The following is a 17,448-nucleotide window of genomic DNA, read 5'->3' as shown; positions in this document are numbered from 1 at the left end:
AGGTATAGGATAACACTATAAATGTGTTTAGGTTTGAAGATGATGAAACATAGAGGTAAAGCATACTGGGAACTTTTTGGCCAAAAGATCACAGAGGATATCTGCATATTCAAGCTCTTCTTGGATATAAATTGAAACTCGAAAATCAGTTATTTTCATTATGGTTTTGAATTATGATTTTTTTAAAAATAAGGGTGGGGAAGTGCTCCAAAGAATTCAAACAGCCTGGTATATTAATGAGTGCCACAGACCTCTACACAATAGATGCTTGTTCCCCAGCAACTGCACATGCTTAGAAAGAAGTACACTGCCTTTTATATGCAATAGCTGGATAACAGGCTGCTTGTCTTTTACTTATTTTACTTTCTCATGGATTTGATGGCTTACTTGAGCTTTTAAAAATTACACAAATGTTTACCAGTTATTACAGACCTGTTCTAGCAGGATTAATATCTGCATCTGTAAGAGACATGCGGATGCCCATGCATCATAGTTATCCTTAAAACATCTTCTGTTTAAAGCAATACTTAATTTTTTAAAATTTCCTTTTACATATGATTTTTTAAAAGCTGCTTTTAACATTCACACTGGTGTTTCAAGCTCCTGAGGCAAATGTTGCTCTTCCAGGTATGGTGAGCATACACATTCTTGTGTCTTCTTTAAAAGAGTAGAGCAGTTTGGCATCTCTTCCTTTTCTAGACAGTGCAATCTCATTTATCTGGATGACCTGAATATAAATAAATGCTAATTACATATGGTTGCTCTAGCATTAGGCTAAATTGGACATACATTTTAAATTTGGTTACATAAGGTCTAAAAGCAGGGGGTCTTATTTTATTTTTCACTGGAAGTATTTTAAAGAAAAATGACACTAAATAGAATCATAAAGATCTGCAGCATTAGCATAGAACAGGAATGAAGAGGGGAAAGAAACGTGACATTTGATGTGGGGCAGCTTCCATGCCAGGATAGAAAACTGACACCTGGATCTTTCACGTATCTATTTGAAACTGAATAGCATTGCAATTAAGTACTAGTAAAATCAATGAAACTTTGTCTGATGTAAATTACAACTCTTTAGCTTAGAGGAGAAATGCTAGGAAAGACCATAAACGAACAAAACATCAGTAGAATAGGAAAACATGTTTGCTGCATGTGGAGGAGTGGGGCTAGGGCAGCAGGTAGACTGGGATATACTCAGAGCTTTTTTTGTGACAGTATACTCCGGTACAGAGTACCAGCACCCCTCCTTTTTTTGCTGCACATGCCAGCTATTCTGTGCTGGCACCCATAGTACACTTATCACGATATGAGTACTAGCATCCCCTTTTTTGCAAAAAAAAAAAAACCCACAAAAAACCAACCACTGGATATACTGGTAGATCTCTGGGTGATTTGTAGTACATTGGCAAGACGTTCTGGTGCCTAGTTGATTAACAATAACAACAAAATTACAAGCTCCCCCCCCAATTAGGTAAGTAATGAGGAGCAGATCTTTTTGTGAAAGGACTATAAGCTCAGTTCAGTTCTGGTTCTAAAAGCACATTCTTGGGCTCGAAATTCCTTAGTTCTGACTGTGCCTCTTTTTCACCAGGCTCAGGTTGATGGATCTTGAGATTCAGGGCCAGGAGTAGGGAGGGGAGTAAATCCTTCAAGTTTGAGGTCTGCCTGTAGCTTAAGGAATGGCCTAAGTGTTGACCATTGAACCACACTGTCACTGAGTGTTTTTCCATCAAGTCTGAAAGTGTGGAAATCTGTAGCTAAGAGAAGTTATGTCTTTGCCCAGTCTGGGAACAGATAGCCAAGGCCGTTGTCATGGCAGCATCAAGATAGACTGGGAGAGTTCTAGCAGCTATCTGTGTTGAGCTGAGTCTTCTGTGTAATGTCTTTGAACTGAGAACTTCTCTCCTAGAGGGGGGAATCTTAAAGCCTTAAGCCATAATGTCTTAATAAAAGACTCTTAACCTGATCTAATGCATCTGAGAAGTTTCTTGAGCAACTTAACTCCAACGTAACGTATGCTGTTTCACGCAACAATGCACACACTTCAACAGGGTTATGGGCCCAGATCCACAGCGCATTACACAGGAGTAAGTTGCTGGTCTGAACGGCAGACGGAGTTCCAGAGGGCAGCTTGATTGATTGTACCAGACAGAGGTGAGCAACATGGCTGTAAACCTGTCTGGGGGAGGCTTGCCAATGGAAAGATTGACGGAAAAGAATTATGGCAGCTGGAAGCCGAGGATGAGGGCTTTGCTGATAAAAGAGGATTTATGGGACATTATAGATGGACCCCCTCCGGCGGTACTGACCGCAGCCTGGACGCGTAGAGATCAGAAGGCGCAAGCTTTTATACTTCTGGCTCTATCAGACTCTCAACTTCTACACGTGAGAGATGTTACAAACGCCAAACAGATGTGGGACGTGTTGGAAGGCATTCATGTGCAACAGACTGCGGGATCTAGATTGTGTTTGACACGGAAGCTTTACCAGATGTGCTTCACGGGTGAGTGCGAAATGAGTGAGCATCTCACGGAATTCAGACGTTTGTTTGCTGAGCTGACGGACCGAGGCGTCGAACACTCTGAACTTCAGAAGACCTATCTGATCCTGGCTTCACTCGATGGGACTTGGAATAATATGGTCATGGCTTTCGAAGCCATGCCTGACGGAGGTCTGAACATTGCATTTATTGAGGAAAAGCTGACCCAGGAATGGCAGCGGAGACAAGAGGCGAAAAGTGCTGAGGAAAAGCAAGGAGCCAAGCTGAAAGAAGAAAGCAGCAGCAGACAGGAAAACAAGCAAGAACAGCAATGGCTGAAATCTTGTTATGCCTGTGGGGCTCGTGGGCATCTCCAGAAAGACTGTGCAGTCAAGCGAAACTCCAGGGACGGAGGCTTGAATCAGGGAAATGTGAAGTTTGTTTGTAAACAGAAGTCTCAAGATTTAGGACCTGTTAACTGGATTGTTGACAGCGGGGCAAGCCATATATTAATTAAAGACAGGAGCTTGTTTTACACGTCTACAAATGAGCAGGACTTTGTTTTACTTGCGGATGGATCGCAAAAGAGCGTGGAAGCCCGAGGTCTGGTGAGATTTGACAAGTTGGGAATACTTTCAGAATGTTTGTTTGTTCCAGAATTAGCTCATAACATTTTGTCAGTCAGAAAACTGGTGAGTTGTGATTTTTCTGTATTGTTCCACAAAGACAAATGTTATGTAATGAGGGGAGATCAAGTGTTTTTGCAGGGAAGCCTTAATGATTCACAGTTTGTAATAAAGAGCAGTCAAGCAGGGTGTGCTGTGTTAAATGCTGAGGCACAGGTACATCAGGGCTGCGTCCATGAATGGCATCAAAGGCTGGGGCATGCAAACCTTGACACAATTAAGAAAACCCCAATGCATAGTGAAGACATGCATTTAAGAGATTGTGGACAGTTAATGGATTGTGATTCTTGTCATAAAGCTAAAATGACTATTGCACCAATAAACCGGGAGGCTGAAAGAACCACAACAGCTCCCTACCAGCTAGTTCATGTTGATTTATCAAGGCCAATAAATGCTTCACGTGGAGGTGCGAAATTCTTCATGGTACTGGTGGATGATTTTTCAAGATTTTGTCATGTTTTTCTGTTGAAGCATAAAAGTGAAGCTGAGCAGAAGCTGAAACTGTTCATTAAGAGAATTGAAACTCAACATGGCATCACGGTGGGGGCTATACACTCAGGCCAGGGAGAAGAATTCATGGGTAAAGCATTGCATGAAGTGCTGGCAAGTAAGAAAATAGCACTTAAACCTTCCACCGGGGTTGCAGAGAACAAAAACAGGGTGCTTCAGGAAGCAATGAGAGCCATGCTGATGGATTGCAGTTTAGGGAATTCCTTCTGGGCAGAAGCAATTCTTTATGCGAATTATATTCACAACAGGGTATTACACAGTGCTCTTGGAATGTCTCCTTATGAGAAAATCACTGGCAGAAAACCAAAAATACAACACATTCAAAAATTCGGGGCAAGATGCTGGATCCACATTCCACAGGGAAAAAGGAGGGGCAAGCTTGCGCCCAGAGCACTGCAAGGTTTTGTTTTGGGATTTCAGAATGCATATTTCAGAGTTTGGTGTCCAGAAACACAGCAGTTAATTCTGAGCAGAAGCATTAAAGTCTCAGAAAAACCTTGGGATCAAAGGGAAACAGTCATTCTTACAGGGTCAGATGACACACAATCACAAACATTTAAGCCAAATCCAGACATAAAGGTGGAGGGCACACATGTTCCTCTCAGAGATGCGTTAAATGAGCTCATTTCTGGGAAACGAAGATCAAAGAAACGTAAGGCTGAGGAAATGGAATCTCCTGCGCAGGCTGTGCCAAGCACAAGCACAGATGGGGGGGCAGAGAGCAGAAGCCCTAGTGCCATTAAGACGTTCTACAAGAGTAAACATAGGGAAACCGCCAGAAAGATATACTGTGGGGGTAATTACCAGTCCTGGAATGCATAAACTGGTGGAAATGGATCCTGACACTTTGTATTTGACATGTGTACAGCCAAAGTTTGATTGAATAAAGTTTTAGCTAAATGTACAGAGATGTTCTGAACTGTACTGAAATGTAAGCTGTATTGCAAGATGTATTGGAGAAATGTATTGTTGTTATTGTTGTAATGAGTTACAGACATGATGGGAAAAAGGGGGGATTGTTGACCATTGAACCACACTGTCACTGAGTGTTTTTCCATCAAGTCTGAAAGTGTGGAAATCTGTAGCTAAGAGAAGTTATGTCTTTGCCCAGTCTGGGAACGGATAGCCAAGGCCGTTGTCATGGTAGCATCAAGATAGACTGGGAGAGTTCTAGCAGCTATCTGTGTTGAGCTGAGTCTTCTGTGTAATGTCTTTGAACTGAGAACTTCTCTCCTAGGGGGAATCTTAAAGCCTTAAGCCATAATGTCTTAATAAAAGACTCTTAACCTGATCTAATGCATCTGAGAAGTTTCTTGAGCAACTTAACTCCAACGTAACGTATGCTGTTTCACGCAACAACGCACACACTTCAACACTAAGTGGGAGTGATTGCCAAGTCAGCAAATGGAGCTTTCCACATACCATCTAAACGCAGATTAACGCAAAATCAGAAAGAGTTAGGACAAAATAAAAACAGAATCACTAGACTTTATGTAGACCTTATTGCTGGGTGACGGTGGGCCTTGAGCATTTACTGATTGTGGACTTGAAGGTGAGTACCATTGAAAGCATTTCTTCTTTCTCTCTTTGGTAATGCATGCCGCAGAACTAGGAACCTTTCTTAAGTTTTTGTTTCTTTCTCAAGTTTTGAAACCAGGCTTGATTTTTTAGAAATGCATATGTATAATATTCCCCAGACAGCATTCTGTTAATGCTGCTATTCAAATGATGAATGAAAAAAACTGAATACACTGACTGATATTGTATTGGGACCAGAGTAACAAGATCTGTTATACAAACATAACAAACAGAATTAGTGCCAGCACAGAGCTGCTCCACTGGAATGACTGTGCCAAATTGGTACTATTTTTTAACATACACTCCACCCTCGACCAGGATCCATTGTTTGGCAGTGGTTGTATTCCTGCAACTTTGCACATAACATTATAAACATCAACCGATCTGATTGGTGCTGCTCTGAAGTTAGGCTTGAAATCTGAAACAAAATGACAATGAGGCATTTTAGATCAGTAGCGTTCATGGTAATGCTGCAAGCTAAATGAACAACACTGTTCTGAGATTTAATGTTTGCCTCACTTCTGCATGAGGTCTACTAAGCTAGCAACAAAAACAAAAGTTAGCAAGCATGGCCACCGTGTAAAAGTTCACTTTTTTTCACAGTGCTTGCATGAAGACTTATACCAGTTGATCAACCAGTATATGAAGTTGATGTAAACATTCCCATAGCCACTTGAAGCCCTAATCAGATGGAGGTTGATATAAGTTGCAACTGCATAGTTATTAGTGCATGATGTGAATATGCCCTCTGTTCTAAGAGGATCTTTGTGAACGTGGTAGAATCTCCTACCCCAGTGACTGGATGACTGGATCTTGCCAACCTTGGGCAGGTACAGATATTTACAAAGCTATTGTTTAAGCAACAGTTTGCTGCTGGATTGTGATCCTGTATTCTGTTTTGGGGGTTGTTTACTACCCCTTGTTCTGCTCCCTTTAATCACATCCCTGGCTCTTGACCTCAGTTTATGCTGCTCTTTACTTTTCCCAATAGCAGTTTGATCCAATTTGGATGAATTCCATGATAACAATTCTGCTAGGTCCCAACTGTGCTGCAGTTCTTGCAGTACTGGATCAGACCTGGAGAGAACCCAGCTAAGATTTCTTTCTGTAAACTATCCTTAACTGTATGTCTCACATCTCCAAATATGGTAGTTGTGCCACATAAGCTCCATTTGTGTCCTTGATAACCTTAATCTTTATTTTTTAGGTATTTTTTTCAGTTATGTTTCACTTCCTTTTTTTTTTTTAATGAAAATATGCCCAGGTGTGGGGAACGGCCATAGCTCCATAGCAGAGCACCAGTTTTGAAGTATCAATCCCCAACATCTCCAGGTAGGGCTTGAAATGTCTTCTGTCTGAAACCCAAAAGCAGCCTTTCCCAACCAGTGTGCCTCCAGATGTTGTTGGACCACAACTCCCATCAGCCTCAGCCAGCATTGCCAATGGTCAGGAAAGATGGGAATTGTGGTCCAACAACATCTGGAGGCACACTGGTTGGGAAAGGCTGCCCTAGAGAGAAGCTGCCAGTCAGTGTAGACATCATGATGATGATGATTTCTTACCTGTTCTTCACCATGAGGTTCCAGGGCAGGTTGCAACAATTTAAAAACACAATATTAAAATCAGCCAAAACAAATTACAACCATGAGATTAGAGCGGATCATAAAATATATACCTCAGATGTCAAAAGCTAGGAGAGGTGTGCCTTTAACAAAAAGTACATAATGAAGGGGCCAGATGCCCCTCTGTGGGAAGGGATTCCACAGTTTAGAGAATACCCTCCCAGGGCACCACCCCATCCCCAAACTTCTGAGGGAGGTGGAACTACCAAGGGGGACCCCTCTGCCAATCTTAACACCCAAGGGGGTCTATGGAGCTTGATGGACCAAGGGTCTGACTCAGTATAAGTCAGCTTTATATATTCCTTTCTATGTTCCTATGGAGGACACTGAGACAAAGTAATATTTTTATATGACTACATTTTTATTATCTTGGGTTTAGCTCCAACTTGATAAAGAATCAACTCAATCCTCCCAATTATAATTATAGGATGCGGTTTTTCAGATTGGGTAAATTAAAGGCAGTTGGATATGCTGCCGGTGATACAGTTGGTTTTATACAAATGGCTCGGGCGGATTTTGGCTTCAATATGCTTAACAGACAAGGAATAGGATCTGAAACTTCATCTTTACCTTGGATAATTTTTGACTGCTCTGGGTATATGAAATCAACAAGGTAGCTTGTTAACCTATCGGAATGCTTTTATTGACTTCAGTAGAAACAACCTATTGCTCCAGGAAACAAAAGCTATGTTTTCAGTCTTCTGACATATAAAAATACTCCTATGATAACAAAGTGAAGATTGGGTCAAGGTGAAATGTTTGAAAAATGTTCTTTGTTTGCTATGTATTGTATAAGTGGAGAGAGAAAATCCCCTTATAATTTAGCAGCATGCTCTTCTTTTGTATGAATAGGTCTGCAAAGGTATAATGATAGATTTTTTAAAAACTTAATAAAAAATACAAGTCTTGGCTATGGGCAGTGGGTTCTAAAATCTGCTGCTCCAAGAACAACAATGGCAAGCCAGGCTTTTGTTAAACACAAGGGGCACTGCTGCTGCTAGCGTTACTCAAGAGCTTCCAGTACAACTGAAGACATCTCAAACTATTGCCAGCCTCTCAACCAATTACAATGATTCTAGCTTTAAAAAGAAAATTGCCATTATGTATAATATATATATTTGGATGGCAGCTTGCATAGACCTACCCAACAGTTGTTGTTTTTTAAAAAAGCTAATATTTATGTGTCATAACATTAAACAAATAAATGCCCTATTTTGGAGGGTGAGGGAGGAAATCAATTATGTGTCTGTGGCTCTGGCTGGTGGCAGTTTTAGGATTAGGATTTAAATATAAACTATGGAAGATTTACACATTCTCATTCTATGCTTTCCTCTCAGGCACAAATGCACTAACAGAAGCAGATTTTATTATTTGTGCACCCTTACATGGCTCATAATGGCTAGGATATAAGATATTTTAACGAAGTCACTGGTATAGCAAGTCTGAATGTGTTTTTACAAGCACTTTGAAAAAAGGCATGGAAGCTAAAACTAAAGTAACCCTTTACTATAACGCAGGTGTGGGCATCCAAATGCAATTAACATAGCACTAAAAACTGTGCAACAGTTAGAAACAATAATGAAAGAGATACCTAGGGTGATTATCTCTTTGTCCATTTTGACCTACCTGGCCCATACGCAAGGAAGAATCCTCTCATATCCATCAGTTCATTATCATAGCCGTGCCATCCGTTCTGCCAGGCTTCTCTTTTTCCAGTTCCATTTTCCCAAAATGGAAGTGTTTCTTTGCTCTGCAGGGGAAAGAAATTCTGTTCAACATGAATGTGTTACACATTTGAGGCTTCGGTCCTAAAAGGGCAGAGGTTACAGTGTGAAACCAACCAAACATCCTTCCAAGAAAAAGTGGCTGTCTGGAAAAATGGATTTAAATAATGGAAATATTAAATTCAGTAAATGATGTATTTAATTGCTTTGACAAAAGGTCACACAGCACTACAAATGCAGAACATATGTATAACATCATTACATGATCACAGCACAATCCTGTGCATACCTGCTTAGTAGTAAATCCCACTGAGTTCAGTGACACTTACCCCTAGGTAAGTGTACATAGGACTGCAGTGTTAGTTTTAGTTTTACACTGTGATACAGGTTAATATTTTGCCTTCCATATAGACATAGGTTGGTGGAATCAAAACCTTGAAAGGCATACAAGATGAAAAACCAGAATACTGTTGCAAATGAGAGCTCTGTGTAAATGGGTCTAATGGGTCATTTATAAGACAATTAAATATAGGTGAGGTACCATTAAGTGTTACTAAACATGATTAGGTCAATAGTGTTTGGCAAAGTAACTGCCCCCATCTTTTTAAAGAACAGGTAGAAAACTCAGACATCTTTTTAACCTGCATCAGTGATTCTGAGAACAATTCAGGATCACTTGTCTACCAAGGAGATATTTGTAAGTAAGCACTGATGAAATATGAAAAGAGGCTTTGGTATCTCTTCCAGCTACTCTTTGAACCCCATACCTTATATACTGCCCCTCAGATTAACAGCATCTCTTTAGCAAAACACATTGGCCTGGTTTGCACATCACTTTGCATTTGCACAAGGTTTGCACAAGGTGAAAGTGCAACTGGTTTGTTTCTCCCCCACTCCTGCTGCTGCGGTGCTGGGAGTTAAGCCACGGTGTGTCTCTCTTTGAAGAAACAACATGCAGTAAGCCAAGAATAAATCTTGATTACAGCTCATAGTTTGTTTGGAGAGAGACAAACTATGAGCCTGGGTTTGGACATAATGCAAAGTGAAGCCATGGCTTAGCTCCCAGCAGCATAGCAGCAGCGGGAGTAAAGAGAGGAGTAAAGCAGCAGCAATTTTAGCCTTGTGCACCAGCATACTGCACATGCACATTTAAGCCATAGTTAACCTTACCTCTGGTTTATCACATCAGCCACAACAGCTGCAGCAAGCAATGGATCTGAGAAGAGCCAGATTTGATCTTTTGTATGAATCTATGCTCCATTGACTCAGTTCTCATGTTTCCATGTCATTCTGAAAATTCTGTTTTTGTCTTCCACCTCAGCTGAGTGACTGTGATGATGTATCAATTTAATGAGATCGCTATTAACGTACACATTTTAGAAAATCTATAATATATTTGAATGTATTATTCAATTCATTCAATATATGTCATTTTATGTACTGAAAATTGCTGTACATTTGGACTTCATTCACAGCAGACACTGATAAACTAATTTTCTTTGTAGATAGACCTGAGCAGAGGACATTTTTGATGTCTTAGTTTTGATACACTGCTGGATGAGCCAACTGCAATGTCTAGTATTGTTGGAAGGTTTAACAAGTTATGTCATGCTGGCTTAAGAGTGTTTTGCAAATTAGGTAAGGCTTGGCAGGCCATACATTAATGCTATGGCCATACATTAATGCTATTAGACAATGGTAGACATTGTCTAATAGTGTGCAGACCACTGGCAGCTTCCTGGGACTGAATTAAACAGAGCAGCAGTGTAAGAGGTCCCTGCAATTAGAAGAGGGAGCCCATTTTTTCCTTTGCTTACTCTGAGTGCTGTCAGTGAAAATAGACAGAAAAAAGGAAGCAGATTTTATTTGTCAGCTAGAATTGTTCAGTTATCTGATATATCTGCTGACTATTAGATACAAAGAAAAGTATAGATACCCAAGGGGCTCCTAAGTTTTTAAGGATTTTTTAAAATGACTACAGTGCTGACAGTTACTAAGCAAGGATTCCCATCATAAATAGAAGCAGATAAAAACTGAAAGGGATTCCAGTATCTGTATTACTAGCAAAAATTCACTGAAGCTATAAATTGCAAGGGCAGCATTCTTTGGACTGAGCCCTTACAATTTATACAGGAAGGTGAATTTGAACATGCCATCAGTGGAAGCAGTGGCTCTGTGCAGACTTTGTACTGCATCCCTTTGTAGCTAAATCATGCAACTCCTCCAATTTTAGCATAAGGCTAAAATTCAGCACAGTGCTAATGGTGTGAGGTGCCAGTGACATTCACATTCTGCCTTATTTGTCACTAAAGGTAAAGGTGTTCCCGCACTTGTAGTGCGAGTCGTTTCTGACTCAAGGTGACGTCTTGCGACGTTTACTAGGCAGACTGTATATATGGGGTGGGTTTGCCAGTTCCTTCCCCGGCCTTTCTTTATCCCCCCAGCATATGCCGGGTACTCATTTTACTGACCACGGATGCATGGAAGGCTGAGTGGACCTCGACCCCTTTTACTGGAGATTCGACTTCCTCCTTCCATTGGAATCGAACTCCGGCCGTGAGCAGAGCTTCGGCTGCGTTACCGCCGCTTACCACTCTGCGCCACGGAGGATCTTATTTATTTGTCACTAGCAGGCCCCAAACCAAGGCAACTGCTCCTGTATTTTATAGGACAGTAATTCAAAGTAATAAATTATAAATCAGTTCTGACAATTCTTGGGGTGTTTTAATGACAGTCCCTTCTTTTCTACCTGGGACAGTTATCTCTTCCACTGACCGTGCAGCTTCGGAAAGTATGTGTATGGAGTGGTGAGGGAGGAAGGGGGCACCCACCAAGCCAGCCAGATCAGCTAAAGATGGTGATCAATGGGGTCCTAGCAATACAATCATTACTTATTGATCTATAATACAAACTACTGCAACCAGGGTTAAAATAGTCTGATTTGGAAATTTTGCATTATTTATTGATTAAGATTTCTAGGCCTGGCTGCCCTCCTGGTGTCACCTAGCTTTCAGTGATCACTACATTTGTCATTTGGTTACTTAGGCAAAAGAGGCAGCAATGGGTGATATAGACAAAATGAAACAGGATAGCTGGCTGAGGTGCTCTACCACCCTTCTTCCAAAATAAATACAGTTGACACTGGTGCTTGATATTGATGCCAGATCACTGACACCTGTACATGATGATGTGCAAACTAGGCCAATTTAGGGTGCGTTCCTCTTGATCCCATTGCTATCTGAGAATTTTTTGTTATAGGGCAGGGGTGGCTAACCTGTGGCTGGCTGGAGTTGATGGGAGATCAGCAACCTCTGGAGGGCGTCCATTAAATTTATTCTGTAACTATTGGATATAATTAAATATCTGAGATTGATGGATCATGACTAGAGATGGTGTTGTCTTGGTGATGGCATCCTAGATCCCTAAGGAAGTTGCTCGGCTTCTCCTCTGATGTGATTTTGGCACCATGTGTAGTGGGGGGAGGGGATTTGTGTGATATGAAAGTAGCCTCAGTTCCATAATAAAATATCTGGATTGTATCCAAACCAAAAAATGGATATGCTATTCCTGATATATCCTTGTTTTGGTTTTTATTTTCCTTTGCCCCACTTATTTCCCATTTGATGTCTAGAATTTTGATAGATTAGCCTTGAATGTTGCCAGTCTTAAACACACATGCTACTTTGAGAATATATATCAGAGGAGATCATAAGCTAGTTATTGTATGCAAATGTCATTGTACTTAGGGATGATCCTGCCCTTTTCTGCCAAACCTCCTGTGCACTGAATAACTGCATGAACGGCAGAAATTCAGTGGGTGAAGATTTCCTCATGATCACATCTCCATGCCCATGAATGCTGCATCTCTTGAATTATTGCTTCTCATGCAACCATTAAATGCACATAAAAATGTGACTCCCCTACTCACATGCTATTCATCTTGTACTTTGTCTTTCATTGTTATACTTTACATGCCTACCTAAGAAAATAAGAAGAGGCCTGCAGACTATAGGTCCATCCAGTCCAGCATTGTGTTTTCACAGTGATCAACCAGATACCTATGAGAATCCCACAAGCAGGCATATATTGCCTCTGATACTGGAGGTGCTGGAGGTAATGTATAGCCATATTTATACAGCCATTAACAGCCTTATCCTTGAGTTTGTCTAATCTCCTTTTAAAGCCATCCAGGCTGGTGACCATGATCCATCGCCACATCTTGTAGGAGCAAATTCCGTAGTTTAATTATGCACTGTGTGAAGACGTCTCTCCTGCATCTTTCAACATTCAACTTCATGGCCCCAGGTTCTAGTATTATTAAAGGGAGAGAAAACATTTTCTATATTCACTTAATGCATACTAAACGTATTATTATACACCTCTATCATGTCCCCCCTTACTTGCATTTTTTCTAAACTTAAAAAGCCTCCAAATATTGTAATCTTTCTTTTTAGGGCTTTGCTGCAGTCTCTTGACAATTCTGACTGCCCCAGCTGTACAGTATCCTTTTTTGAGGTGCAGCAATCAAAATTGTACAGTGTATTTGATGTGTGGTTGCCCTATAGATTTGAACAGAACAGCATTATATTGGCAGTTTAATTTTCAATCACTTTCCTAATTCCTAGCATGGAATTTGCCTTTTTCACAGCTGGAGCAGCCTGGATCAACATATTAATCAAGCTATCCACCATGACTCCAAGATCTCTTTCCTGGTCACCACCAGTTCAGACCCCATTAGTGTATGTGTGAAGATAGGATTCCTCCTTCCAACTTCACACTTGCTTACACTGAAGTGCATTTGCCATTTGTCCATTCACACAGTTCGAAGAGATACTTTTTGAACTCTTAAACTCTTTTTATTTTTACCACCCTGAACAATTTGGTGTCATCAGCAAATATGGCCACCTCATTGCACACCCCTAACTTCAGATGAATTATGCACCATAAGTTGTGTATCTCTTTGCCTAGCTAAAGAATTTCCCTATTAAACTGTATTTCTGCCATTAATGGCATTTCTTTCTTTGTTCATTCGTTCGTTCATTCATTCGTTTGTTTTATTAATTATTAAATTTATATCCTGCCCTTCCTCCCAGAAGCAGCCCAGGGTGGCTTTAGGGTTAATTAGGGCTGAAATGACAAGAATAAGTAGCTTCCCTGGGGGGGGGTATGATTTTGATCAGAGCAGCGATGGTGATTTAACTCGTTCCCCTGCACCATTTTCCTAATATGAATTGTCCACCTACCCCAAAGCTGGAATGGAAAAAATGCTGGAGCATTTATCGTGCTTGTATTGTTGTAATAGCAAGGTTACATACAGACTAGCAAATCATACTTTATGAGACCATAATATTGTGTTAAAATACAAAACTAAATGCTAGTTTAAGAGTGATTGTAACGGGTTAATTTCAGGATAGGGCAAGCCTACCCACTATTTTTTTCCAGGATATCCCCATCCCTACCCATCACTTGTCACTGTTGCCCCCTCCTATTGGGAAATGAAAAGATAACTAGTGTCAATATAAGAAACCAATATTTCTCTCCTTTTCCATCCTCTGTGCTTTTTCATTTTTCTTGTGCTGTTTTTCTCACTGTTTCAACCTCCAACCTACCACCCACGCTTACGGTATTCTGCAGCCTGTTCTGCTGGGAACAGACATGGAGACTGACGATTTGGAGTGTTCCGTTGTTCAGTAGTGTTCAGTTGTTCATTTTTTTGCCATTTTTTTTACAGGTAGTTTTTTAAGAATTCAGAAATAACACTTTTTAACATACATATATGTACATGTATACACATCTCACTATTGTTTTTATTGTCCTTTGTGTTTTGTAATGTGAACTGCTTTGGTATTTTCTGAAAAATGGTATAAAAAATAAAATAATATATGAAACAATAAAACATATTTTCATGGGAACCCTGATGGATCAGGCCAAAGGCTCATCTGATCCAGCATTCTGTTCTCACAATGGTCAACCTGATGCCTATGGGAAGGCTGCAAGCAGGACTTGAATACTGTCCCCACTTTCCGGAAACAGGTATTCAGAAACATACTGCCTCTGACAGTGGAGCAGAACATAGCTATCATGGCTAGTAGCCACTGATAGCCTTATCCTCCATTAAATTGTCTAATCCTCTTTTGCCAAACACTGCTTTTCTGTCCATTTATAATTAGGCCCAATATGGCAAATTATATGCTGTAAAAAGTAAGCATCTGCCATCACGTATTTTTAATTAAAAGATATTTTAAATGTTAATTTCATTCTACACTCTTTTCTTCCTATGCTGCAAGTTGCAAAATTGAATTCAGCCATGCCTTGTTCCCCAATTTCATGAGACCCGGTCCCTCTCTGCAACCCTAAGAAATCTTCCACTGTTATGCACCATCCACAGGTCAAGGGCTGCCCAAGAAATCAATGGATTATAATTTAGGACTAGATGTAGATGGGATAAAAGACTTTTTTTCAAGACAATAGAATTATTATATCTGCAAGTGTTCCACAGTAGAAATCTTAAAGGTGAAATCTGATTGATATATGCAAAATAGTACAGATTACTAACATTATAAAGACATTACTGACATCTGTGCTCTGCTTGTGTCTTCAAAATTATGTGAGATGATAAGAGAAAAATATTTTGAGTTGTGCAGACACTTCTAACAATAATACAGAGAAATCCTTCAATATAATATTGGAACATTTGGCAGCCATTTTACAGTGCTTTTGATAGAGAGGGGGATTAAAATTGAATTTCTGCTTCCCTAATAAAAAATTTTTAAATTCCATTCTGTTGCTAATGAAAGAACAGTATGGTCCAGGAACAACTGATAGACTAGGAAGATATCCTCAAGAGCTAGAAACAATAAGGAAAGAGTAAGGAAAGACAGACATAATTACTCTAGCAGACCCTTAGCAATGGCAGCAAAGTTTCTAGTGATTAGAAAATAAACCTTTTCATGTAAAAACGCATTCCATCTTGAGCTGGGTATTGTGCAAAGAATTTTAGAATTAACATCAGTTAATTACAATAGCTGTAAATATTTCCTTATATTCCTGAAATTAAAATGTGATTTCAGCTTTTAAAACAGTATGTTCTCTTCAAGCTAAATTCAAATATAACTATATTGTAAACAGTCTTTAAAATAACTCCTACAGACTGGCTGTACCATTATACAGACCTGCACAGCTTATGACCCTCCAAGTCCAAGAGCCCATCAATCATGTATGGGGATCTTAATAAGAGTATTAATAGACTTCCTGGTTTTGCTTTAGAGCAACAATGACAACAGAGTTGTGAAGCACTGGACAGGCCACTATGCATAGTTGTCTTCTACTTGGTGGGTCACAACTTGTTTAGCCCTGACACAGGTGATTTACCTCCACTATGAACCATCCCTCTTCAGCAACAAGTGTCAAAGGCGACACAAATTTCCCTTTTCTGTAATAGAATCGAGCAGGGATATCTTCTTTTCTGTAAACTGTCATATGTGGCACATCTTTCAGTTTATTATATACCTGCAAAGAAACAAAAATTATAACGCTTCAGTGCACATAATGCTACATGCCAGCATGGACAATCACACTACCAAACCATTGCTCTAAGACATATGGCCAGCTACTAACATGGGAATACTCTGGACTTACTAACTCATGTGGGAATGCCCATGGAAGTTTTCCCCATAAAATAATGAACCTGGAAATAATGAAATTAAAGGAGAAAAGCCAATTGGGGTTTCTTCTACACCCCCATATTTTGGTGCTTTCCCCCTCTTCTAAGGGTGACATCTCAGTAACAGGGATATAACAAACTCCTACCTCTTATAAGGTATTGATTCCTGGATTTATTGGGTTGTTTAAAAGCACTTGCTATCTGATAGCCATACAATAAATTCTTGACTTAGAAAAATTATTGGGTAGCTATCAACATCCGGCGGGATAGTTATTGCATGGCTATCAAGCGGAGTTTGCCATTAAACACTGAAACCAGTCCATAGATAGAGAGAGTTGTTACTGTCATGTCTAGGGAGGAACAAAGAGAAAATTAACTTGGGTTACACAGCGGTGTGAGAGAGTATTTATCCTCTTTTTGTTCTTTTTAGGCAGATATTTCTGCTTGAATAGGAGTTTTGAAGGTAATTATTGGATATTTTTGAGTAGACAAGTCACAAAGCTAGGTAGTAATATTTTGAAGCATATTAAGGTTGCAGCCCTACATACCTGGAAGTAGGGATGGGTGAATCTATCCATTTTGATTTCTCATTTTTTCAGTCTGGAGTTCAGTTCTCACATTTGCACATTAGTGTGCCATTCAAAAAAAAGTCCTAATGAAAATCCATCAGAATTTTCATCTGATTTTATCCTAATGTACCTATTTTGTATGCAGTTTTGCCTAATATTTTCTGTAATATAATACATTTTGTATGTTATTTTCACTAATATATGCATTTTTATGCACCCTTTTCCTTACTAGTATATGCATTTTTAACACATTACTTGGCTGCAGAGCTTCACTGCAACATTTGGAGAAGTGTGAATTTCTAAGGATGTCTGTATTTCAGTTCACATATTGTTTAGGAAAGTGTGAACTGGGTAGATGTATCTTTAAACGTGAACTGATTTGAATTTCTGTTTCATCCCTACCTGGAAGAAAGTCCCACTGGGCAGAGTGAGACTTATTTCTAAATAACATACATAGGATTGCTCTTTAAAAAGCTAAATTAGTGTTACTGAACAGATAAAAATGCAAAGTGTAAATACTCCTACCCATTCATCATTCATCTTGATTCTAACTTACAAGAACAATGTCTTGGCAATGCTTCCAATTGGTCTTTGGTAGGACACCATGAGAACTT

General features: G+C 39.8%; 1 protein-coding gene across 3 annotated transcripts in view; it reads right to left on the bottom strand.

Moving 5' to 3' along the window:
- Positions 1 to 5,330: 5,330 nt before the first annotated feature.
- Positions 5,331 to 17,448, bottom strand: part of ENPP6 (ectonucleotide pyrophosphatase/phosphodiesterase 6) — a 41,894-nt gene continuing 29,776 nt past the window's right edge. For 2 of the 3 annotated variants that reach the window (XM_061583459.1, XM_061583460.1), the window contains exons 6-8: positions 15,974 to 16,111; positions 8,505 to 8,628; positions 5,331 to 5,674 (exon numbers count right to left, since the gene is read on the bottom strand). In XM_061583459.1, the coding sequence (XP_061439443.1) occupies positions 5,469 to 5,674; positions 8,505 to 8,628; positions 15,974 to 16,111 (468 nt within the window). In that variant the 3' untranslated portion in view covers positions 5,331 to 5,468. The remainder of the gene's footprint in view (positions 5,675 to 8,504; positions 8,629 to 15,973; positions 16,112 to 17,448) is intronic. The other variant, XM_061583458.1, reaches the window with a different exon arrangement.

This window comes from Rhineura floridana, chromosome 9, assembly GCF_030035675.1.
Source record: "Rhineura floridana isolate rRhiFlo1 chromosome 9, rRhiFlo1.hap2, whole genome shotgun sequence".
Taxonomy (NCBI): Eukaryota; Metazoa; Chordata; class Lepidosauria; order Squamata; family Rhineuridae; genus Rhineura; species Rhineura floridana.
This window is presented reverse-complemented; position numbering and strand designations above follow the sequence as displayed.